Below are 27,402 nucleotides of genomic sequence, written 5' to 3' on the forward strand. Positions count from 1 at the left end.
CCTCTTGACAGTACTTGGAAGATCCACCCATAAACCTGAAATGTCAGAAATGTTCCCTTCACCATGGTTTGTCGCCAGAGAACACCTAAAGGTAAGTTCTCATTAAGCAAAGGTCAGTGAGACTATTCCAGTGGTTAAAAACACACCACGAGTTTAAAGTTCACAGTTCAGGAAGCACTGAAGGACTGGGTAAAATGAACTTAAAAAATAGACAGGAATTCATCACACCTCATTCTGCCCTCCTAGCCTTTAACTTAACATGATTTGATCACATATGAGGTAAGAGAAATTAGACCTAAGGGATTGACAGTGTTTGCCTGCGTGACACTGATGCTGAGTTCACGTTGCTCAACCTTGCCAATACAATGTAAGAATCACAATTTTTCTGCAGCTCCCACCATTACTGTTGGAATGTACATGCAAAACTACAAATTTTGTAAGGCCATGGATATGACTGTTCCTCCCAGTGTTCCAACTTCAGGAAAAATCCAATTTAAATGGCTTTTACTTCAGAACTGACCATCTTCCACTGAAGAAAAACTGACACAACTCTCCCAACACGATGCCATTCCTACAGAGCTGGGCTTTTCCTGCAGAGGAATGCAGCCTCCACTCCATCTCCCATTGTCACATCACCATGCACAAATCAGCAGCAGATATTTATAAACCCTTTTCCATCAACTTCATCCTATATCAATTCTGATTACACTTCACAATGGAGCTTTGAAATGTGCTTTAACTTTCATGAGGCACTTTAGAAGAAATTAAATATTCTGCTCTATTAGAAAATCCTTCATGTTGTTATGCAACAAAAATGTAGACAAAGTAAGATAAAAGCTTACTAATCTTTCAACTTTATAAAAATATCTTTTTTCTATCTGCTGGTCTTCTTCCTTTTACCTGCTTGCTTAATTTCCCCTGGAAAAAGAGAGAAATGGCTGAAAGAAAGAAAATGGCTCCCAAATTTCTCTTTTTTACCTCAGTCTTAGAGGAAAATTTTACTTCTATCCTTCTGCTGTACTTCCAGTATGTTATACCAAAAGATGCAGCATTTAAAAAACCCCAAACTTTAAAGAAATAAAGACAAGAAAAAAAAAAAAAAAAAAGGAGGGGGGGAAAACAAAATTTCTATTATAGTTTTTTTTTCTTTCTTTAGTGTAAATCTTTATTAATGAAAAAGTCATTATGAAAACCTAGAGGCAAGAACCTTTAGCTCAGAACTATATTTCAGTTACAAAAAATTCTTAATAGAAACTTGTGCTTTCACTAGGTGTTTAAAGATGATCAATCACCTAGAAAAAAGTGAGCTTGGCCATGCCAAGATGTAACAGGGATTTGCAGCTGTATCTTCCTCTCCCTCCAGCATCAGAAATTTGTAGGCTTGGGAAGGACCTCAAGGGAGAGCAATCCTGAGGGAGGATTGCAGTGCTCATCAGTGAACTGGAGTCTACCAAATCTGGTGCTGGTTCTGCCCATGATCTGCAAAGTTTTGCCCAAGCTGAAAAATTTTGGTGAAATCCCTGTTTCCAATATCAGTCTTTCATTCCCTCCTAAGTGCCCTCCAGGAAACACAGATCAACATTTTTCTCCCTTTCAAGCACACTCTTTCCATGGTGGAAGTCAATCTTCGTGTTCCCCTCAAGCTTCCATCAGATTAAGCCAAAGTCAGTTCTTCCAACTGTTCCCTTGAGATCCTGCCTTATGATCCACATCCCTTGATCATAAAAACATATTTTTATGATCTCCTCTCCCTCCAGCTGGTCTACAGCTTTCTTAAAGTGCTGTATCTAAAAAAGAAAGGAAAAAGGTGCCTACCCAGTCCTAGTCCCACCAGAATAAATACCTTTTCAGCTTGTTTGTAGCACTGCTCCTGATACCCTCCAGAGTGAAATTTACAGGTTTTACCCCACTGGTATGTTGTCAAATCCAGTCTGCAGTCACCTATCCCTCTCCTTCTCCAATATCCTCCAAAATCCTCTCCAGCCTCACAGCAGCAGACCCAGTTATTCCACAGACTGTGCTTACGCATTAGATTTGCCCTCTTTGCACGTGGTGCCCTGCATTTCCCTTCCATTGACATTCACCTTGCAGATCTGGGGACGCCTTTCCAATTTATTGGGATCATTATGGATTCCAATGCTGTCATCCAAACTGCTTGCAACCCTTCCCATAACCCTCCCAGTGAGCTCTCTCTGTTCTGTCGCTCATCTCTGCTGATGAAAGTGTTGAACAGAATCACATGCAGGGAGAAAATCGCACTGGCAATTCCCTCCAAGCCTGACAGCGAAGCCCTTGATTATATTTTGAGAGAGATTGTTCAATCAGTTATTGCCAACTTTGTTACGATTGTGTTGAGATCATCTTTCACCCATTCGCTGTGAGGCCACTAAGCAAAACCTGTCAGAAGACTTCTAAAAAGTTCAGATATATCGCGTCTACTCAATTCCTTTTATTCTCTAGGCAGTTATCTTGTCAAAGAGAGAAATCAGATTAATTTGCCATGAACTCATCTTGACAAATCCACGCTGGCTGCCGGCCAGTGGAAGAAAACTAGTCTTAATCATTCATGACCAAAATATTCCCAGTGAAACGCAACTGGATTTGACTCAGCACTCGCAGGGATGCACAGCAGGTACCCAGGGGAGAGATGCCAGTTTGGATGCTCTCCTGTCCTTTTCCAAAATGGAAGGGAAAGGAGCAAAGCTCTTTAAGGAAGAACCCGCAGCCATACTCCCACACAGAGTATGGTTCCACCAGCGGAAAATTGTTCCCAGTTCTACCAAATTGTTGCAGAAAAAGCCACAGGAAAGATGAACAAGGAGGAGAGGCACACAGGCTGAGTCCTCAGTGCTCTCAGAATGTTCAACAGGAACACGACATTGTACGACTTCAGACCTACAGAAAGGAAGCAATGGGAAACCAAGAACTGGTATCTGTCATCTTTCATCCAATTACCTGATATCCCCAAGCACCACCAAATGTCTTACAGCACCACAGGCAGCACTGTGATAATGAAACCTTCCAGAGACTGGGGCTTTTTTATAGATTTTACAAAAACAACACAAAACCCCAGCTCTATCAGAGTCTCTGAGTGTGCGACAATGTCACACAACTTTTCAGTTCTGAAACCCAACCTAGCAAAATTTAAGCACAGAAATCCCTTGCTAAACATGAAAAATAGTATTCTAAGGCCTGATTCAGTGGCACAATTCAAATTTTCTACAACAGGACAATTGTTAGAACAACTTGTCTCCTCGCTGAACTGCCCATCCTAACCTCCACTCCAGCTGATAAAGCACAGTAGTTATCTGCAAGCATAACTGGGCCAATCTTAATGAGATTTAATAGAAACTACCTGTTTTTCCCACTGAAAGCAGGACCCAGTGAGGAGCCCATCTCCACTGATATCAGGCAGGAGTTACCTGTTAACTGGACTGACTTACTTGGCCACTCACCCTTCTAATTGCCAAACACACGGAGGTATTATCTCCTGGGTACACAAAATTAACCAAGGATCTCTGTGCAGACACAGACTCAGATCACTCCCTTGGCTCCCTGAAACTTCAGAACAGGCAAACACAAAGGATCTCCTGAGCCCCTTCCATCCAAGCAGTGTGATACCTTGGGGGTTATCTTTTATCTCAGATTTGTTTATCCCTCTAGCACAATATGCTATAAAACTGAGCTGTGTTGTGTTCTTAGCCAGTCAGATATATTTGCTGATCTGGCTGGACTAATTAAAACTTTCTGCTTCCTGAGAGATACAGTTGTTGTGAGTAATCCAGGACTACCTGATAATCCCTCTGGGACCATCTCAGGTGATTGCTTGCACAAAGGTTCATTTTCAACATTTACGTATCATTTATTCAATAACAATTTTCAGTTGTTTTAAATAATATAGTTCAACAGCATGAAATAACATTTCCTTCTTCATTGTTACCTCTCCCACTCACTGTCCTATCTCTCTTGATACCATAATTTCCTTTAAACACATCAAGCCAATGACAATAAAAGTAAACCTTATATAAACACATGCTAGCTATAACCTTGACAAAAAAAAAATCCCATAAAGCTTCCCAAGGAGGCTGTTTTATGGTTTTAAACCTCTTTATATAAAGACACATGTTTTTGCTATAAAGTAGAACCTGAATCTCTAAAAATCTCCTGCTCTGACAGAATTACAGCAAAACAAGGCACATATGGCCCCAATCTGGTGGATACAACCAGGTGTTGGAACATGTCCTGAGAAGGAAAACAGAGCTGGGGAAGGAGCACAAATGTGATGAGGAGCAGCTGAGGGTGTTTATCCTGGAGAAAAGAAGCCTGGGAGGGATTTCATTGCTCCCTACAACTCCCTGAAAGGAGAGTGTAGCCAGAGGGTGGTGGTATCTTCTCCCAGGTAGTAAGTGACAGGGCAAGAGGAAACAGCCTCAAGTTGCACCAGGGGAGGTTTAGATTGGGAATTAGGAACAATTTCTTCACAGAAAGGGTTTCAAGCATCAGAACAGACTGCCCAGGGCAGTGGTGGAGTCACCATCCCTAGAGATATTTTAAAGACATGTAGATGTGGTAGTTGAGGATGTGGTTTAGTGGGGGGCTGGCAGTGGTGGAGTAATAGTTTGGTGAATGTTATTATAAGTCTTTTCCAACTTAAATGATGAGTTTATGATCTCACTCTTACACTCAAGTCCCATTAAAAGTAGATGATGCTACATCTTTTACTCCCTTAGAGTAATTTGGGTTTTTTTTTACTGTAGGCTACTGAGATGTGATTATACACTTAAGGCTTTTCCATGAAGCTACTCAGAGAATATTGAGATTGTCAAGTTCAACTGCTGCACAGACACCAATAACCTGGCTCAAATGCTTCATCTGCCCCAGCTGTGAGACATAAGTAAGATTAGTAACAACAAAAAGATATCACAGAAAGATCCTGATATCCTTTATTTGTAGAGCTAATAGCACTTAGGCTGTGGTCCAGCAATCCAAACTGACTCTTGCAGGACAACCTTGGGGGCAGAGCTGGATTTCTACCATAGCTAAACATTCAAGCCTATGAATTCCTCTAGATGCAAACCCTTCTCATATTAGTATCTGTTGCTAGGAAAAGTATAATTTAATCTACGGTGCTGGCAGTGATTTTTGCTGGAAGGTGCTATCTTACACACTCTCCTCAGGATCAAAAATTAAATCCTCTGGGCTCCTGGGATTGCTTGTCTGGGAGCCTGCCAGACAAGCGCTTTCCTACAATGATACACTGTTGTGTCAGCGCGTGGGCTCAGCCACTGCTTCACAAATTTGCCAGATAAACTTCCATGATTCATCCCAACGGCATCCAAGTGGCTAACTACCATATATTATTGGCAGGGAACTGACAGAATGCTGCTTGAACAATGAAAAGGGACCCACTGAAAAGAATGAATTATGTTTGACAGATCAATGGGGGGCTTGACTGGCAGCCCCTGGCACTCCACGTCACAGCACCCAAAGAGCTGAGCAGCAGCAAGGAGGGTGCTGTGAGCAGTCATCAGCCTTGCAGCAATGTTTGCCAAATACAGGAGAGTTCAGGGCTAGAGGTGGCTCAGATGAGAGCATCTCACCAGTTTTAAAAAATAAAGAGTCCTAATCTCTCTATTTAATAAAATTAGAAGGAAGGCTGGACGTCTACATGTTAATATAGATAATTAGAAGGAGGGCTGGATATCTATGTGTTTAGTACAGATAACTAAGACATCAGTGATATCTGTATTTATGTGTCTAGCAGACACCTTCTGGTGAAATATGTCCCAGCCCATGGCAGGGGGGTTGGTACTGGACAATCTTTAAGGTCTCTTCCAAGCCAAAGCATTCTGTGATTCTGTGATATCAAGAGGAACCCACCCACACTCTCCTCCATCATCTCTCCCCTGAACAGTAATAACTTGGGGTCAAAGTGACAGCAATTACATCTGTCTCCTTTTCAAAGCTGAAAATCATGAACCTGGGTATTTTAAGAGGAAAACAAGAAGTTAGCACTTTGAGCCATTAAACTAGAAACTCTTGTAAAGAAGAGTCTAGAAATTACACCCATTTTCCAGAGAAGGTATCATTTACAGTCACTACAACAAATTCTTCTGCTCATATGCAAAACCAATGTGAATTGCCAAGCCTGTTTTCACCATAATTTAAAACCAGTCACTGAGAAACATCATCTCTCCCACAACCATCTCCCCATAAAACTGGAGTAATTAGAAGCCAAAGCAATTATGTATACAGATAAAAGTATTTCCCTACAGGAAGAACAACAAAGCACCCTTTGCTCAGCAATTCTGGGGACCAATGGACAAATAAGAGATTCTTCTGAGTTTTTCACAGCCTGAGAAACAGTGAATTATTCAATGTTCACTGACACTCCTGCCTTCAGTATCTCATTCTGACCTTCCCTTGCTGCTCAGATCATCGGAGCATTTCAGTGACTGGTGGAATATCCTGGATTTCTCCAGCTGCCTGGATGTACATGCCAGGTCCACTCAGCTGGACAAATAAACTCCTGTAATTGCTGTATTTATGGGGCCAGACTGATGAGCAATCTGCTCTGTGCCACGCAGAGCCATTTCACTGTTGCACATGGACAGGGGCAAACCCATCACTCCGGGTTACACCAGAAGCATGAAATGTCTCAGAGACCCTCTGAGCCCCAGGCTGGGTGTTGTGCTTTAACCTAGCAGGCAGCTAAAACTCCCACAGCCACCTGCTCACTCCACCTCTGGAACAGGGGAAAGAATCAGGAATAAAAAAGGCAAAACTCATGGGCTGAGATAAGCACAGCTTCACAGGATGGAAAAGGAAGTGGAAAAAATAGTAATAATGATAAAAGAATACAAAAAATGAGTGATGCACAATGCTATTGCTCACTACCTGCTCACCAGCCCCCCCAGTTTCATTGTTCAGCATGATGCCATATGGTGTGCAATGTCCCTTTGGCCGGTTTGGCTCAGCTGTCCCAGCTGTGTCCCCTCCTGGCTCCTGTGCCCCCCAGCCTCCTCACTGGCAGGGAATGAGCAGCTGAAAAGTCCTTGATTCGTGCAAGCACTGCTCAGCAACAGCTAAACCCTCAGTGTTTTATCAACATTATTCTCATTCTAAATCCAACACACGGCACTGTACCAGCTCCTGGGAAGTAAATTAACTCTATCCCTGCCTAAACAAGGACTTTGTGAAGCTGGCTGCTCTTGTCACAGTGAAAGTACAGAAGGAAGAAAGCATATGACTCTACTCCTGTTGTTTAAACATTCACATTTGTTCCTTCAAAAAACCCATCTCTCCTGAATTTTTCAAGCTGTTTCACCCAACCACACTCCCACCTTTCCTCAAAATGCTTTTTCCCTTTTATTTTCTGCTCATTAAAGGCCTGGCTGGGATGAGTTGCAAGACAGTGATAGTGGGGTATGAACTAAAAGTTTCTTTCTGTTCTCTTTCTTCATACTTTTTTTTCTTTTTCTTTTTTTCTGAAAGACACAAACCCAGTCAGTTTTCCATCCGCATCTATGGCTGTGCTGCAGGAGCCTTAAAGCTGCTTGTGGACAGAAGTAGAGCAACACACAGCAGCAGAGGCTGAGATTTTGTTTGGAGGCTCTGAGCTGGCAGAAGATAATGGGAGGTTTACAACAAAGGTCCTTCCTGAATGATAAACGATTCCTGGTGCATTCAAAGGATCTGACAGACCTACCTATTTGCTCTGCTCTGCACAGAGAGGGGATGAAATGACCTAGATCAACACAAAAGGTGCTACAAAAATCAGATTTTCAATGCATATTCAGCAACTCTAGGCAGCAAATGCACAATAGATATTTAAACAATAACCCTTTTAAAAACCTTGCTCCCTTGTCATAGGATGCTTTGTTTGCTATTTTTAGCTTTTCAAGTGTCAAGAAGCAACAGAAAAAAAATATTGCTGAACAGCACTGGACACCAAGATAAAACAAGTGAGGCAAAAAAAGAAATCTGAAGCAATTGCCACAAGATGAGGTTAAGTTATTCAAAGCTCTCTTTCCTGCAAGACAGGTGATGTTATTTCAGCTTAAATATCCCACTCGATCTGCCCTCAGTGAAGGAGCAAGTGACAAGCTGCCAATCCAGCTGAAAAGCTCCCCATCCATCAGGGCTTCCCCCGCCCTTGCCCGCACCAAGCAATGCTTCATCAGCACCTACAGAATCTGAATCTGCCTATTTTTAACGAGAACACCATCCTGCAGTCCTGCCCACCAGAAGGATTTGCAAATCTCTCCAAATACTCCTCCCAGGTCCTGATAACTTTGCCAGCATTAATAGGAAACTTGGGGCTTGCAGAAGGAGCCGCAGCTCGCTGACAAGGCAGGGAAGATTTCCTCTCCTATCTGCAGTTTGCATGAGTAGGCAGCTGGGATTGTGATGAATTACTATCTCTGATTCCAGTGCTAAGTTTAAAACAGTTATTTGGCATAGTCTGTTAGGAAAAGAAAAAAAAAAAAAGAAAAAAAAAAAGAAAAAAGAAAAAAAAAAACAACCACTGCCAATATCAGCTATTGGTATTAGCAAACTTGTTCAGGAGAGCTACCAAAGGTATTTCAGAGTCTCTCTCTGCTTGTAACAAGAGTGTGTCTGTGGACCAGACATGTTTATTGACTGAACTGTAATTGAATTTTACTGAATGTTTATCTCAAAACACTGTTTCAAAAGAGAAACTAAAATATCTTGGATTGAGAATAACTCAGTTCTTAGTTACACCTTTTCATGAGGCCAAATCTTTCTCCTAAACTCAGTGGACACTCCGAATGCCTGGGAAATTGCATTTTCCATCAACCATTTGTTGTGCCTTCCTCTTTCATTTTGGAGCTCAGAGTGACAGGCTTTCAGCAGCCAGCTCTGCAAAACATGTCTCTGCAGGTCTGGTCTCTCTGTACAAATATTGCAAATATTAAGCCCATGCCCAGTGCCTGTTCCAAAGCTGGTTTATTTTCCAACCATCGGAAAATAATCGACCAAGGTTTGGATTTCAGTCAGGAGCACTCATCACACTGATGTCCATGGGATTAGAAATCTTCAAATCTGCACTGGTGTCATCACAAAAGATTCACTATTTGATGATAATTGAGAATTTTTATTTGTAATTTTTACTTGAAAATAAACCAAAAAGGTTTCTCCTGTCTGTAGCCTTCCCGTGTGTCACAGTGCTCATCACCCCACTTGCAAGAGAAGGCACATTCATTTTCGTGTTATTATTTTGATGCAATAAGCAACTCAGTAGTCTTTTTGCAACACTTCTTAAATTTTAGATTCCACTTTTGACTTTGTCTAACACCCTATAATCCTACACAGAGTTTCCCAAGTGCTAAGCTCACAGTTGCCACTCATGAATTTGATGTGAACATTTAGTAATTAATTCTGTAGGTAACACTTATGGAAATTATTTGCCAGCACCACATATATAGGCTGTTGGCAGTGTCAATTTTGATCCTGCTACTTGTATTCCCCATCTTTAACATGAGTTCCAGAGATGAAAAAAGCAAGGAAACGACCCCCTTAGACCAGACACAAAGCAGGTTACAATCTCCCCTTCCTTTTTGCCTGCTCAGACCATGCATGTATTTTGTTGTTGTTGTTATCATTATAAATAGTAGTAGTGGCATTCATTATGCTTTTATGGGTCTCATCACACCCTAAGTCATTTACCACTTAGTTTTTTCCTGTCAAATCCCCCTCAACAGGAACAACTGAAGTCCCCACCAAAAAAAAAACCCAAAAACCAAAAGAAAACAAGAGAAGCAAATATTACAATGTATAAAAAATGTTCTATATCCACTTTATTTTCCAAATCCCCAGCTTCTGTAAATACCACAAATCAGTGTCAACAAACAGCATATCAGCTCCTATGGGCTTTTGATGACCTATCTGCAATAGCTCACTAATGCTCTGGCTTGGGGATTTGTTTTTATGGACTTAGAAATGTTTTGCAACCCCATCATGTAAATATTGTTCAGCAGAAATTGCACCATGCTTCAAGAGTCCTAAAATTGCAACTTGTCTTTTTAAAAAGCATTTTAAAATCTCCAAACAAATGTCTTTAATCTTCTAAAGGTCTAGAAAGACTCTGGCAAGAAAAGTCCCTTTTTATAGTTCAGTATTTCTCAGAGATGTTAGCTGAGATAATTATCAGAGAGATTATGCAGATCTTATTATCGAAAGGTTTTGTTTGCTCTCTTGCTACATAATTGCTTTGTGTTTGCATGGTGCTCAGAAAATAGAAAGCACCAGAGAAATACCAGGAGTTATTGATTTAAGAGAAAAATAATTCTCCCAAATGGTATTAACATTTTAAGTTGTCTCTGCTATATTTTAAAGATTTCTGGTTATCTGTAGAGCCCCTCAGTGATGTAACCTTGGCAGCACATGAAATGAGAGTTATGCCACTCCTGATTCTGGATTATTTCAGCAGAGCTGTGAAACAGCAGGAAGCAGAAAAAAAGATGCAATATATTGTCTCATCATTTCCTTCACTTCTAGCTTTGCTGGTGACAAAGGCCACCACATTCAGAAGATAAAATCAGGATTTATACCAATCAATTTATGGAATCACTAAATGTTTCAAGAATTGTATAAAGCCACATCAAATGATTCCAGGCTTGTGTAAGTTTATAAGCAAAAGTCAGACTACCAGAATTCAAATACACTTTGTAACTCTTATCCAAATTCTTGCAAAGACCTTACAAAAATGATAAAAGTCATCTTCAAAGTGTAAAGATGAGGCCCCAGGTATAAACTTGCCATTGGGCACATTTAGGTACCCAGACCACTTAGCCTTGCAAGCCATTTAAAAGGCCCAGCAACTCCATAATTTCAATACCTGTTTTCAAGAATTTCAAGTTCAATTCATGATTATTTACAGGTATCACAGTTGGGGTTTTTTAGGATGTCAAGAAAGCTTAAATCAAGTGCACTCGACAAACATGGCACTTGCCACAGAACTCCCCTTAAACACGAGAAAATCAGATTTTACTTACAGCCAACCATCATCATGGCCACCGAAAAAATCTTCTCCCCATCAGTGGTGGGGGCTATGTTCCCAAATCCTATGGTTGTAAGGCTTGTCATGGTAAAGTAGAGAGAGGATATGTACAAGGAGTCTTTGCTGGGCCCTCCTTCCCACTGCCCCGAGCCCGTGGTGTTGTAGCGATATGGGGTCCCGATGCTCAGGGCCAGCTGGTAGAGCCAGCTGTCTGTCTTGATGGTGTTGGTCAGTTCATCTATGACTTCGTAGTCCCCAATGCTGTACCAGATGCAGGCCAGCCAGTGGGCCACCAGCCCAAACACACACACCAACAGCACCAGCACGGCAGCACCGTACTCCAGGTAATGGTCCAGCTTCCTGGCCACTCGACCCAGCCGTAGAAGGCGCACCACTTTTAAGGAGCTGAAGAGGCTACTGATTCCCTGGAAAGGAATAAAAAGAATCATTATTTGGTCTCAAATATCCTGCTGGTTGGCACAGAAGGCTGAACTGCAATTCCTGCATCTGCTTAAAATCTTTCTATGTAATTTTTCAGGCCTTAGATAACAGGATACAAGATCAAACTATCCTCCCTCCTCCAGTGCCTTTGTCCCCATCAAGCTAAACTGAGTTTGGCACTCACTAGGTGGATAAATTACTTTGTTCAAACTCAGTCTTTCAAAGTAACAGAAGGGTTCTGTAGAATCCAAAGTGGAAACAGCAAGTTTATTACAAAAAGGAGTGGCTCAATGTTTCACCAGTTTGAAGTGAATTGGAGACTCTGCTTTGACCTCAAGAAGATAAAAGGAGGTGGAAGAGGAGTCACAGATGGAGCTCCACCAACCCTGTGGAGTCTTCCTGAAGTTTCCCAGAGAACAGCATTCTGTTAAATCCAAGCACAGGATTGTTATTCTGGCCAAAACAGGGGCACACCTACTTCAACAACCCTCAACTTTAAGAGATGCTTGAGAGAAACATCAGAACATAACTGCAGTGGGAAACTCAGAGAAATCTGCCTATTGTTACTCTCATCCACCAAGTAACTTCCTCTAGTACAACACTCTCCACCTCTTATTATCCTTCAAACATAACTCTGGATATTTTGTTATTTACAAGAAGTCTCACTGATTGAACATGGAATTAAATGATTTTGGACACATCACCTTCCAAGAGTAAGGGAAATACAGATCACAAGCCTCTGCATATAGGGTTAATTTCCTTTCCAACCAACATTGCAGATATTTTCCTAAAGCAAGTGTTGGTGCAGTGTTGTTTTTTTTCCTGTCACGCAAGATAGATGACATACAAATAAATGGAAATACAAATATTTAGGGAATAAGAGCACAAGGACCATCAGAAAGTTAATAGAAACATCAGCGAGAGGGTAAGGAATGTGTATGTCCTTCTCAATGCACAAATGGTTTGGGAGTTTAGAGATGCAGAAGGAGAACAAAAACATGCTCTTGATCTACTGCAATCCCATGAAATAACTAACTTGTGCATTAAATTAATTAGTGGCTCAAAATAGAAGGTTTGTAAAGGAAGGTTTCTAATATAAAACATTCAGAAGCTGAAGACATTTAATTTAAAGTAGAAATTAAGACATAGAAAGCAATGAGGCAAACACTCCTAGTTACTGTGCCAAGATTAAATTGCCCTTTTCTATGCATCATTATCAAATCAGTCTAGTCAAAACACTGGCTAATTATATTATCAAACAGTAAAAGACTGGAGTTTCTGGAGTTTTCCATACCAGAAAAACATTTGTCTCTTTTGCATCTCTGTTTCTTCTTCCTTTGCACCTTTTTTCCCTTTGCCCAACATTTGAAGGGTAACATACATCTGATATTTCTAGATGTAATCTGTTTGGCACAGTTCTTGTATGCTTTTCAAATCCTGTTGGAATGTGTTTCAGATCCCCAAATCCTTAATAAATTGAAGCTCTATATTTGCATTCAAGCTCTCATGATGACTAATACCACGGAGGGAAGTGGAATTTTCCCATTTTGATTTCTGCATTTTGCATTTACACAGGACAGCCATCTATTTTATTGTCCTTATTTCCATCTAAATGTATATCTACTTATTTGCTTTAGGATATATGGCTGGGAGGCATCCTGAGCAGCCAAATTTTCCAATAAACTGGGAAGCCCCTTCCAATATTCCTAACACAATGGACTGTGCCCAATGAACTGCTGAATGAGGGTCCAACCCCACAGAAACAATATCTACATAAAAAAAAATATATAAAGAGAACTTCAGAGTAGTTTAATAGTTATTCTGCAGTACATTTCACTGAGTGAACCTTAATTTTTAAAGTCTACAGCTTTCAAGTGAGAGAGAAAACAGCAGGGTGTTTTCCTTGTAGAACCAAATCCTATTGCATTGGTCAAGCAGAAATGCATTACTTCTTTTTTAATTAAAGGCTTACCATTTATTTTCAGGATTAATGCTAGGGAAGGAGTTAGAGACCTGGAATTCAAATTTGTGGGTCCATTTTTTTACACCCAGTAGTGTAAGTTTGTTCCAGTGGCACAGCTTACACTGCACTTTTTACTGCACAAACAACCCTTGAACAGAAGAGTTTACAGTATGACCTCCATCCCCCACTCACACTTCACCTTCTCTAAGTTACATGGACAATTTAGCAGTTATACAAATAATACAAAAATACAGCATTTATTTCAAAGTCTGGGAGAAAGTTTGTGCTGTCATTTTTTTTCCCCTAAGCACAGGTAACAATCACATCTCTTATGTATAAAAGAGAAATATTTCATTTTAGCTGACATTAAAACATATTATTTCCAAAGAGTAATTAATTAAGTAAACCTTAAAGCCAGTTCAGTTTGACCCCTTACTTAAGACCAGAAAATCAAGAGATGTAGTGAACATTCACATTTCATGTCTAATCTTCCTGTATTCTATTTCTGTAAAATAGTAAGACAATACTGGAAGTTTCAAAAGCCTCTTCTACAAAGCACTACATGGGAGAGAACAAATAAACAAATGCTAAATGAATATATGATATATTACATATAGAGTATATCATATATATATATATATATATCATGCACTAAATATTGGTTGGGTCAAGTTGGCACCTTCATATTTATAAAATTGCCAACAATTAATGCACAATTGTTAATATTCAAAGCTCCGCCACAGATTCAGTAACAATGTCTTTGAAAGAAGTTATGTGAAAGACTAACTGCCTTGAATTATGTTTGAGCAATTAAGAAATTCAGCTTTCTAAACTCGATTGCAGGCTGCCTTTAATTTCATTTTTCTTTTAACTGTATTAATGCTCCGTAATGAATACTTTGGAATCCCTTCTACTCCAGGGTGTGCATCTGCTCTGACAGAAGTAACTTCAGCACTCAAGGAACAGAGAGGTGATTAGAAATTGTGAATGGGGTATGTAATCCAGTTTGGCAGTGGCATGGTGCAAATAAAGCACATGTTGGATATTGGAGATCCAACCTTCTGGGAAGAGCATTTGTGACTCCATTGCCATTTCAACTGGGCCAACAGTCTGTAACAGCTGCTGGGCTGTGTTCTCTAACTGAGAATATCTCCTTATGTTATCAGCCGTCCATTCCAGCCCCTTGGAGTTTTGGCTAATGTATTTTATCACATCCTAATCAGATGAGGACACTCAACTTACTCATCATCCATCATCTCAGCCTCAGAAATCTTTACACTGAAAAACCACCTCCTCCAAAGCTGCCTTTTGGGTTCCAAGTTTGGAACCAAATTCCCATCTGACACACATCATCAATTTAACTCTTCCAAACGTGAGTCACAGGAGTCGTTCCCAGGAAACTTCTAAGGCCATTGGATGAGGAGAGGAAAGAGCACTGCCTCTGAACCAGCCATTTTGTACCACCACTTCAATTTAGGAGACAGCTGAGGCCATACAAAGGATGTAGACATTGTCAAATTTATCCAGAAAGACATTTTTGAGGGATGGATGTTTAACTTTGGAATTAAATCAGACATTCATGATTAAACAAAGCCCAAGTTTCTCGACACAAGCACGTTGCAAAGTGTGTTCTCAAATTCTCTTGATACACTAAGAAGGGAAATTAAATTTGATAGTGGAGGCACAACTGATAACAGCACTCAGTTTGACATGCAGAGGGATCAATCCTCCCTTTTAAAACTACCTGACTCTTGCCATTTCAGACCCTAGATGTTTACCACACTGTCAAACTGCCATCTCCCAGGACAAAAGCAGTGCCTAGACTGTGTGCCTGCATCTAGCTGAACTTTTCCAGCCACAGGACTGAGACAGATGTTTCCCAAAATTGCCACGCACACCATGGGAACAGATCTGTGCACCTCCAGCAAGAACAGGGAGCAAAGTTCTCTTGCATTTAATGAATCCCTGATAAGCCAGGCAATAGGAAGGATGAAGCTGATAAAGTTGTGTTATACAGGGGTCAAGAGCCAAACATGCAAGAGGATGAAGGGAACATGGTCACCAAAGGAAAATGAAGGTTAACAAGGGCAGGAAATCATCTGAGTCCATAATGACTCTACCTAAAACCTCTTAAACCAGGGAAGAGAGAGTGGAGTCTGTTCTACAATAAAGGAGCAGCAGAATAGCAGAGCTGCATGTTTGTAAAATCTGAAAAAGAATAGCTGGTTACTTGCTAATGTAATTAATCTTTTCTGAAGTTGGAAATTATTGCATAAATCTTCTTTTTAAAGTAAAATAAAAACAAAAACAGCCATTAGTTTCAACCATCTAAATATACAAAAAAATCTGCTTAAACCTCAAAATTAAATCCCAGTATGCTGAAATGGTAAATCATGCATAACTTTTTCTTTCTACTAGGGAACAATGTGTTTTTAACTCTAGGCACTTTTTCAATTAGATTTCACTCCATGATTTTTTTATTTATTTGTTGCTAGCTCTGGGTACGCACGCAACAGCAACAACAAAAAGAAACTAAATACGCATTTTAAATGTGTTCTAAAACTGAAATACTCTGAACTTTGAAAATGGGGATTGGTACTGCATCATTTAATAGGAAACACTGTCTCTGAAAAGGTCAGAGGAAAAAAAGGAAAACTTTTCACTCAATTTTAATGTTCAGCACACTGTGGTTTTGAAGAATTTGTGGGGTAGTGTAGTGGTTTTGTATGCCAATTTGAGATTAAAAAACCAGCACAGGTGGCCAATAACCAGAGCTATGAAATGTTGGTAGGGCATGCTGCCACTGCAGTCAAAGGGTGATTGCACCATATACAGATGTTAAACTAAATTTAAGCTGGTATCTTTATGCTGGACATGAGCAATTACAGCAAAACTGCCATAAAAATTAACAAATCCCAGAGGAGTTTGCAGCCAGAGCTTATCTCTGTGCAAGAACAAAATGGTTTTGTGTGGCTGCAGCAAGGGCTGAGCACCAAGGAGGCTCCTGGATCTCTCAGCAAGCTGATGGCAAACCACCCTGTCCGTGTGGACAGCCCATCCTTCCTCCCTGGAGATGAGGAGTGGGGCATGTCAGGGGAGTGACTGACCCCACATCTCTGACAGCCAGGGAGGGGATGAATCAGCTCCCTCCCCTCCCACTGGGCACACAGGAGCTGAGGGCTGTGGCTTGCACAGCTGCTCTGAGGAGGAATCAAACCCATCCTCAGGAACCCAGAGAGCTGGATCAGCACCCAGTATTGTGTCATCAGAGAAACAGACACTGCCTCCCAATGTGAGACTGATCCTGCTCCAGATGAGCTTGGGGAATAAATGCTATTAATAACAGGAGGCTGAGATGTTCTGCAGATGCAACAGGATGCTTATTTCTCCATTCAACAGCCAATTATTTCCCATAATGTGATGCTACACTACCTTCGGTTCTTGCAGGGTTTTGCAGAAGTCTCCATTGGCTTGAAGAAGGAATTGAATCAGTTCATAAAAAAAGTGAACAATCACAAAGTAAACTGGACTGGGGGTGCTTGCTCTCAAAAGGGCAAGAGCTGGTAAATTATAAATATTGAACTAAAGATAGTAATAAGTGAAGGCAGGTGGACTACGAGAGGTAGAAGAGTCAGACACCTGACAGCAGAGGACACTTGGAATGTCCTTAAATCAAAAGGTTGTAACTCAAAGAAGGAGGAGGGGAGGCAAACTTGTAAAGCTGAGCATCAGTTATAAATGAGTAAATAATCACCCAGAGGAAGAAAACAGAAACAGAGAACCGATAGTATTTAAGAAATAAAAAACTGATGAACAGAATATTACACCTTAGAGAGAAAGTTGAGATGAAGTAAGAATTGCCAAATACCAGGTTGAACTTTTCCTTGCAGAGGATACTAAAACAGATACCCAAAGATCCTTCAAATTCAAATTTGAATAAATAAATAAATAAATAAATAAATAAAAGGAATTACTAACGTGATCAGGTGAAGTAAAATTCATCCAGGCTTGGGCTAAAAATTAAGTTAATTCTCAGCATCAGTTTCCAAAAATTATGTTGATATTTCCCAGAAAATCTAATGCACCAAGAAGGAAATAAACAGATACATTACTTGAACAAATGTCAAGAGAAAGCATAATTAGAAACTTAGATAAATCAAAATGCAATCAGTAGAGCAAGAGGTTAGCTAAGCTTAGGCTAGCTGGGATCTATCCAAGATTTCCTGATAGCATTCTCTGATAACAGCCCATTTTCTAAATAAAAGAAATGCAATATTTCAGTAACATAAGAGGTGAAATTATTATGAACCACAGGGAAAACAGGGACCACTTCTGGGATACCAGAGTGACTGAAGAACTTGTGGACAGGGTGGAAAAATGGAAATCATAAAAAGGGAATCTAGCAAGGGTTACAAGTGGTGACTCTCAGTGATTTTGCTGATTTCTTAGTGACATAAACAGAAATAGTGTATGGTCACAGAATCTGCTAATGGCACCTTTGGAACACACTGTCAGGTACAGAGAATTACTGTGTGGGAATAAAGGAAAATGTGATAAAGCTTGACAATACTGAGTCCCAAGGCATCCATTACAAATTAACAAAAATGTCTACAACAACAAGGATCTTTAAGTGAAGATTACTGAGAAAAAGAAGTATTTGGGTATATGGGTTAATCCCACATACCCATCCTACACGAGTCAGAGCAATCAGTGAGCTGCACTCACAGAAAAGGTTAATCCAGCTCCAGGACAGATCAGCTGAGTGTTTCCACCACCAACAGGAAAAGCCAAGTTGCAAAGTGAAGATGAATTCTCCACCTGGAGTAACCTGTAAAGCTCTGCCCTAAAGAGATGTATTTGAACTTCACTTCCTGCAGAAGGAGGCAGTTGGATCAGCCACAAATATGTTCATAAAATTTCATAAATGAGGCGTCTAGACAAGATCAGTTTGCTTAAACTAAGGAAAGGAAAGCAGGCGTGTTTATGCAGGGGAGAGATGACTCTTCTTTTCTAAGCACATCGAGGAGATAAACACGAGGGCGGGAAAAGAAATATTTAACCAAGGAGGTTGGCACAGGGAGGAATGCACAGACTGCAAATTAGGAGAGATTTATTAAGATATCATGAGGAAAGGTGGATTTAGACTGGTTTATAGGATGGGTGGTACAATGAACCTGCTCACCAAAGCTGATGACTCAGAGACTCAAGAAGACCCCGTGAGTTTTACACCTATTTTTTTTTCTGCTTTTGCTTTTATTCTTTGAAAAATCAAAGTGAGGCAAACACAATCTCAAGGGGGGGGGATATATTTCACCCCAGCCTAAACTAGACCACAGAGGAGTTTGCATCTGAGCTAGTCACACTAGTGTCATTATATTCAAGGGTGAGAAATAGAAGTTTTTAGGGCAGATTGGCTCCTCAGACCTACTCTGAAATTACATCTTAGAACATGAGGAGCCTTGCCCCAAATGTCCCTGTACCTTCTTGTGGACAATGCCTGGCCCCACATTTCATCAGGTAAATGCCATGCTTAGCACATTTTGAAATACAGTCCAAGCACTTTATTTAAAGATGTGTGGGAAAAATTTTCCTTACCTTTCTCTCACCAGAAGTAATTACAAAAACAAACAAACAAACAAACAAAAAAAATCACACAAATAAATCACAGAGCTGATTCTTTATAGTTTAGTACTGAGGCAGTGAAAGAGGCAGGATTTTTGTACACCTTGGGCAATCTCCACCAAACAGTTGTTAAATGATGACACACAATGTAAAAGAAAACAAAGTGCCTGCAGATTTTGGGGATGACTGAAATGATGAGCCCTGGCAACACGAGCAGGTGAGCCTGCAGGCACACAACCAAAAAGTTCTATTCCGTGCAGTGCAGGAGGAGTATCCTGGAGGAGGTAAAGGCTTTTTGAAATGCAACCAGCAAATCATTCCCAAAAGAAATTTTCAAGCTTAGCTACTTAAATACAGCTTAGCTCTAAAATCCCTGGTTAGCTCCTTAATGCTGCTTTACTGGAGTTAATGTTGAAATAAATCTTCCAACGTGTATCAGAAATCTTTATTTCTCGGCAAACAATTAATATAATCGAGTTGCACAGTTACAAATCAAAATGAGCAAATGACAAAAATAAGACAGAGACAGTTCTGATGTATCACCACTTTAAGAGCAGAATTTAGAGTTGTATTCAATTATGTAGATGCACACAGGAGTAAAGGGCTTTGCTTCTTCTGCACCAGCAATCTAGATCCCAGGTCCAGGTACAAGCAGAGCCCATTTAATACTTGATCCTGCACCACTGGAAGCAATGGGAGTAGTGGCTTCAGTGAGCAAAAATTTGAGTTTTTACAGCAAATTGTAAGCAAGTAGGTTTCTTGGCACATTTTCTGAAAGTACACCTAATTTTATTGCTCGGGATTTATCTTCTGGTTGTTTACCAGGGGGATGGAGAAACTTTCCTTTTTTTTTCTTTCTTCTAACACAAATGTCAATAAGCTGTAACATTATAAATAAACTTCCAGTGAACTGTTTATGGCACAACTATACAGTGTAGCACACTTCAAACAGTAAATAATGGAGGTTATAAAGAGAAGGGTGATTTCAAAGTTTTTCTTCTAGATGCAAGATAATGGGGGATGTGGCATCCTGCACTATTTATTTGTTAGTGCATCGGGGTGCCCAAAAAAAGGGAAAGAAGACAATATCAGGAAATATGATAATTTTCACTCACGTAGGGAAGGTGGGCACAGGACAAAATGGGAATTTGTGCTATTCCCATCAGCATCACTTCAGTGAGCATCTGATCAGATTATTTCATTTCCTCATCTCCTTTGTAAGCCTTCCTTTCCTTTGTGAGCAGAAGGAATCACACAGGACTCCAACCTTCCCTTGAAAGTGCTCCACAATTTCCTCTGCTGGACTCTGTATCAGCTTATATGGCTCTGACTGAAGATTTAATTTTAATGGCTTGTACCCAACAGCTGCTTCCCAGTAGTATATATACCACATTAATTTATTTTTTTTTTTTAAAGGGAGGAAAAAAGACCACTGGGACATCTAATTACAGTTCAGTATGGCAGAACCCACATCAGAGAGGTGTAGGAGGCTATCAGGTCACCCACCACCCCCTGCACTGCCTCTGGCTCAGCTCCTTCCTTTCACAAGTTGCCCCTCACATCACAGAGACATTCAGGTGTCTCCACAGGGAAACCTGCAGACCTTGTACAACATTAAAGTAGCTGGTTAATTAATTAAGAAAAAAAAAATTAAGCTGATTAATTAAACAGTGGCAGAACTTTAATAAAACCTTAGAATAAAAGCCAAAGAGAAGAGGTGCAGCTCTGCAAGTGAGTGCAATGGGTAGATAGAGGTGAATAAGTGAAAGGGGTGAAAATGGTTGAAAATCTACTAATACATGCCTCCAGTGGATACATTTATAACTTAATACCATACTAGGGCCACTGTATTATTCTATTGTGGGTTTTCAATGACAGCAATCTTCATATTTAATATGTGCATAACAAGGGGGGAAAAGCCAGGTCCCAGGGTTAGTGCTTCTGTCATTACTTGCTAGGAATTTGCATTGTAGTTTAACACTTGGTTGCCGCCAGGATTTTGTTCTGGGAATTATTTTCTCCATGTCAGCCACCTAGATTTTAAAAAGGTAGCTAGCCACAGAATAAATTTCAGAGCCAAAGTCACACTCTTGAAACACATCAATTTATCTTCATCTTGCATACACCACTCAGCCTGGTGCCCAAAAAACCTCCTTCAAATACCTCCCACAAAGGGAATGTTTGCAGTGCAGCACTGCAGGTGTGAACATGGCTGCACCAGCTTAATCAGCTTTTATTTGCTTTCAGTCTACAGACATTGCAATTCTAGTTTCTATTAGTTGCAGTGATACAAAGAAGTTTCTGACAGTGCCTGAAATAGATCGATATTGGTAATTAAAATCAAATTACAGTTACAAGGAGTCCATGCTTTAATATGCCCTGCATAGATCACTAAATTTTAAAGGCCACTGGGTCATGTAGTCTTACATTATTAAACAACAGGCACAGAACTTTGGTTTAGGTCATTTAAATTTCTCTGCTTTCACTTCCAGCCATTGGCTTGCGAAAATTAATTTCTGCAGAAAGGATGATCTTTTGTACAACCCATCTGAAAAAACATCTGGATACCACCCTGACTTCGTGTCTCTTTTTTCACAATACATGACATGTCATTTCAGGACCATGTTTCTGAAATGGCAGAGAGGAGATCCAGCTTCTAGGTTTTATTTCATGACAAACTCAGAAATTAATGAATCTCAGTTAAAATTCCCAGAAAAAAAAAATAAAATCATATTTTTCTAAATAGTAAGAGGCTTTTTCAGCTGAAATTAACCCTTATTTTGTGGAAGCATTTTCCATTTAGCCAAAAGCTTGTCCATTCATCTAGTTTGGGGAATATTCGCTCAAAATACTTATCTGCAGAAGCTCAAATGCATGTGGAGACAAGAGCCAAACACCTGCCCAACATCCTGGTGTCCCGGGATGCCAATTGATCAATGTATTTGATCCCAAAGGGAGATTTTACCATGGTTTGACCATACCTGATCAGCATCCTTGGGCACCTGCAAATCTGCTGGACAATTTCATCACAATATGAGTCTGATAATTCTGACTTGTATGTAAAAATGGTTACAAACAACTTTTTGGTAGCACAGGCTGAGAGAGGTCAGATATTTATCTCTCTGATAGGCAGAACACATATAAAGGCTAAGTCTTGAGGTAACATAACTCCAGCTTCAAAAGCAGGGAGTCATGATTTTATAAATTTTATAAACTGGTGCATACAGCAGTGGAAAAAGTTGTTACATACAGCTCATAACTCAGGGAAAAGAAAATTAGAAGGACCACAAGTAAGACATAACTCCAAGACAAAAATCTGATTTCTAGTTGCTACAGATTTCACATCTTAATACCGACAGGAACTTCATGGGACCAAAATCTTTGGATCCAAATACCATATTCCCCATTAATCCAAAGTTTGTGGGGTTTGTTTTTGTGGGTTTTTTTGGTTGGTTGTTTGGTTTTTTGGTGGGTTTTTTTGGTTTTTTTGCATAATGTTAAAGAAAGACAGGCAGGTACACTTTTAGACTAATTCTGAAGTTTCAGAGAACTCTAATACTAAAAAATAAAAAATAAAAAAATAAAAATAAAAAATAAAAAAATTAAAAAATAAAAATAAAAATAAAAAAATAAAATAATAATAATAATAATAAATAATTAAAAAAAAAAATTAGCCAAGTTTCAGAGACTCTGAGCACACACACTCTGTTCTGGTTTGTTCCTTGAACACTGCCTGGATTCCCCAGTGTGTGCTATGCTGTCCCCTGTCACACTTCTGTGTAGGAAAGGTTTTCTGTATGGTTTTGGTTTAGCCAGAAGATATTTCAGTGCAGGATATGCTGTCCTGAAATAAAATGTATCATGCATTTTTCTGATTTTCTGGGACTCTCCTCCTAGCAAATTTCCTAAGTCAAATATCCCACTAAGGATCCTACTTTCCTCTCCATTAGTTCATTTTTCTCCAGCCTATTTTACCTTGTTTTCCTACCTTTCCAATACCACTTAACCATTTAATTCCTCATCCATCACATCAACTTAGATCCCTCTGTGCTGTGCAAGGTGTCTCTCTTTGTTTTACCTTTCCCCCCCTCTCACACATCCCAATCCCCCTGTGCAGACTCCAACAGCCTGGCTCTGTAACTCCAGCCTTGGAAGCCTACACCTCTAATTCTGCCTCAAATCATCTTAATCCTCCTCAATTCTCAATTTGTGTGTCATAATCCTCTCCATAAAATCCTTCTACCAAGGCTCTACATGGACTCAACAACAAAATACCTTTGATTTGCAGTCATGTTTGCCTCAGGTGGGAACTCCAGCCTTCACTTAATGTCTGTGAGGGAAATGACAAGGTTCCAAGATTCTGGAACTGGCTCTGGCCAAGACTGGCTGCATTAGAAGAGCTACAATCCTTGGTAAGAAAACACACATTTAAACACACATTTCCTTTTTTCAATTTTTTTTTTTTAATCTTTCAATTTAACTCCTTAATTTTAGCATTATAAATAGCACTGTAGTGATTAAGGCATCTTAATTCACTTAAAGCACCTGTATCACACAGAGCTGTCTACATATACAACAAAGAGACAAAATTCCAAACCTCCTTGGCCATATCCTTCTTCATGAGTGAATGATCTGCCCATAGGGAGGAAAAGAAACCCCCTCCATTGGCATCCCCCCTTCTCATCTGGCTCCTTAACCACTAGCAAAAAAAACATTTGATGCTTTACATGGGACAACAAGGCTCAGATGTGAGAAAAACAAGGGAAATTTGGAAAGTCTCCTTTCACTCAGCAGGCTTTTAGAACTGCTCACTCTGATTTGGGTCCATCCCTCGCCACCATATCAAGAGCTCAAAGAGCACCAGGACCTGCACCCAAGGTTTTTTCTGCTAAGCTCATTTTCTGCAACTTTATCTGAAATGCTGCTGAAATCATTAACTTTAACACTTTTATCCAACACCCAAGGGCAAGACAAAGAGCTAAAACCGAGCAGAATCAAGAGCTAAAAGAACTCTTCTCTCTCCTACTTGCCTTAATAAGGAAACACCCACTTTCTAACGAGAAACATTGCTTTTAATCAGAGTATCTCTCCCAAATTGAGATTATGGATTTACCTATTCTTTGAACAGCATTTGAACACCCTGCTGCTAGGAGGCCAAAAAGTTAAATCCCTTTAAGACAAGAAGCACCATTTAAAACAAATGTTAAAAACCAAACAAAGATAAAGAGCATTAAAAACTGCAACCACCCAGAACACACCGACCAGCTCAAAAGACTTAAATGTCACAAATGAAGAGATATCACAAAAAAAATATATCTCCCCTGAAGGACAGGGAAAAGAGAAAATGTAGACCCAGGGAGGAAAGGCTGACTGTTTACATTCCTGTTTTCAAAATCATTTCAATTCTTTTCAGACACTAGGGAAAGCTGGATTTGGAGGAGATTGAAATCAAGTAAATATAAACCAGAGCCTGCTGGAGGCTCCAGAGCAATAACACAGAACTTCACGACAAGGGAATCTTACTGTTCCTTTATTAAAAAGGAGTTAATGTTTCATTTGTTTGAAAGCAAATGACAGCTGCTCTAGGATCACTGGAGTTCGTGATACCTTGCTACTGTTATTACATTTTGATTAAAGTTTGTCACTTTAGGAGTGTCTCAATTATAATGCTCTGCGTCAAGATTTTCTTCCCTGTCACAAACATTGCAGATGGTTTATTTCCCATGTATATGTCAGAGAAAGAGGTTAACCTCATCCTTTAAATCTGTCCTGCTTGGACACTGAAATTATCTGTTTGTTTTACATATTAAAGGACAAAAATCTGGAGATAAACGCTGCATTTTTTTTTATAAAAATCAGGTTTCTCTGTGTCTGAAACTGGTTATCTTAAAAAGAGGTATTATATCTACAACCTTGCTAATATCACCTTCTTACACAGCCTGACTGTACAACCTGGTTTCAGACGGGCAGCCCTCATAGGATCTTGAATTTAAGCTGCAAGTGTTATCACTTCTGTCATGTTTGCTATAAATAAAATGGAACAATGTCAAAAGATGCTACTCAGCACACAGAGGCAGGGATGGAATTTTAAAGGAGCTCTACAGAATTTGCAGCAAAGCCTCCATTAAAAAAATACGATGTAGGTTTTATATAGTGAGGATATGTAAGTGCAGAATTGAGAATTAAAAAACAAACAAACAATCAACCCCATTAAATGGTGTTCTAAGAAAAAAAAAATGTTAAAATGTTCAAAAATTAACAGAGGCTTTTTCATCTGTTTATGGTTCTGAAGATAAAAAGCTCTGGAGAAAAATTAAAACAAGTCCTAAAGCCATTACAGTTCCATTTTAATAATGAATTTCTGTACACTGACTCATGTATGCATTATTTGTTGTAGTTATTGCTTGTTTTCTGTATTAGCTTAGGCCACAAGCTCAACTGCATAAATGTTAACACACTTAGCAGTTAAAAAGCTTTAATTCAGCACCCATCTATGATATTTACGTTTTCTTTCCTCAAACAGTTTCTCAAAATTTAGCTGTAGTTAAAGAGTTGTACCAAAAACATGGAAATAAATCTCCATCTCAATCAAACATTTAAAATGGCATTAAAAAGAAAAAGAAAATACAGCCTGGTTCAGAAGGTAGTCCTAGGGCAGGATTTAAAAAAAAATGTTTCTTCAGAGCCATTCCCTACTTTCGTATAAGGGGCAAATTCATCATCAGCTTCAGCCAGAGCAAACACAGAAGTGCAATCAAGCCCTGCACTGGGTTAGAACTGCCCAAAGACTGAGCTGAGAAGGAAGGCTGTGACTGGGGACATCCCAGCTGGCCCAGCCCACTCTGACAGGGACTTGCACGAATGATTTTGGATGACATTCAAGCCATTCTAAAACCCCCATCACTAAAATAAACACCCACACATGATACTGGAACCCTGAGACACCTCTCCACCAACACGGGAACACCTTGTTGGTAAACCTCAAGGTCAATATTTGCACAGACATGAGCTGCCTCACTGGAACAAGCTTCCAAACAAACCCTTAGTTAAAATAATCCTTTAGAGACAGACTACAATCACTTACCTCATCCACATTCTCAAAGGCATTGATGATGTCATATGGTAAACAGGACAGAAGATCAATCACAAACCAGGTCTTCAGGTAGTTCATCCGTATGAGCTTGGGATCAGATATTACCTCTCCCCCGGGGCCAACAAAGGTGGTGTGAAAGTTCAAAACAATGTCCACCAGAAAAATAACGTCCACCACGCTGTCCAGCACCAGCCAGGCAATGTTGTTCTGCTTTGTCTTGAAGGACACGTTGTATGGAACCATGATTGCTGTGTAGAAGGTGAGAATTAAGATGACCCAGTCCCAGGTGGTCTTAAAAGCACAATAGTGGAGTATAATGTGTGGTGGAGTCTTTGGAGCTTCTTGCTTGTACTGGGGAAGAATATCAGATCCCAGCTGGAGAACCTGTGAGAGGCAGAGAGGGAAATGTTACTGTTTTCAGTGGATGAGATCCAATGAATCTTACAGATTCCTGGGAGGGGCAGCAGAGACAGGACGGTGCTCGTTGGACATTGCAAGGCAACCCACAGTTTCTAAATAATCTGATTTATTTAGGATGTGTGAAGGCAGCTATCACCCAATGAATGGGAGCAGCATGGTATCTGAGGATATTCCTGCAAAAAGGGAGGTCTTTGCAGATGGACTGAGGGGAAACCATGCTAAGAGCGTGGGAAGAGAGGCTCCATAAAGAGGTTTTGGTACCGCCACGCCAGCTTATGCTTTGCAATTATGGACATAGAATCACAGAATGCCTTAGGTTGGAAGGGACCCAAACAATGATCTCTCTCCAACCCTCCTGCCATGGCCAGGGAATCTTCCACTAGATCAGGTTGCTCCAAGCCCTACAAAACCTGGCCTTGAACACTTTCAGGGATGGGGCAGCCTCAGCTTCTCTGGCAACCTGTTCCAGTGCCTCACCAACCTCACAGTAAGGAGTTTCTTCCTAACAGGTGATCTAATCATAAACACTCGTTCAGATTTGTAATAGTTACAAGACTAATTCTTTGTGCCCAACCTCTTCAAATCACTGCTGAGCCAGAGCAACACCGTGTGAAAGGTGAAGCAGACCCCAGCCTTGCTGGCCAGCCTCCTAAAATGTGGTATTGTGTGCACAGCTTCTGCCCAAAATCCCGCCAATATCACACTTCCTTCATATTTTCTTCCAAAAAGTTGTTGTTCCCACAAGCTCAATATCACTAGTGGGTTCTCTTTTATTTCCCGTAATTACTTCTCCTTTTTTTTTTTTTGCATAGGACTATAATTTCCTGCATGCTCAGTGTT

At 40.1% G+C, this 27,402-nt stretch overlaps 1 protein-coding gene across 1 annotated transcript in view; it reads right to left on the reverse strand.

The window, feature by feature from the left end:
• The window catches only part of KCNH5 (potassium voltage-gated channel subfamily H member 5), a 147,654-nt gene that overhangs the window by 78,363 nt on the left and 41,889 nt on the right, over positions 1-27,402 (reverse strand). Inside the window, exons 6-7 of the mRNA XM_083862923.1 lie at positions 26,134-26,526; positions 11,019-11,448 (exon numbers count right to left, since the gene is read on the reverse strand). Of these exons, the coding sequence (XP_083719049.1) occupies positions 11,019-11,448; positions 26,134-26,526 (823 nt within the window). The remainder of the gene's footprint in view (positions 1-11,018; positions 11,449-26,133; positions 26,527-27,402) is intronic.

The sequence above is a fragment of the Zosterops lateralis genome (genome assembly GCF_965231275.1).
Source record: "Zosterops lateralis genome assembly, chromosome: 6".
NCBI lineage: Eukaryota > Metazoa > Chordata > Aves > Passeriformes > Zosteropidae > Zosterops > Zosterops lateralis.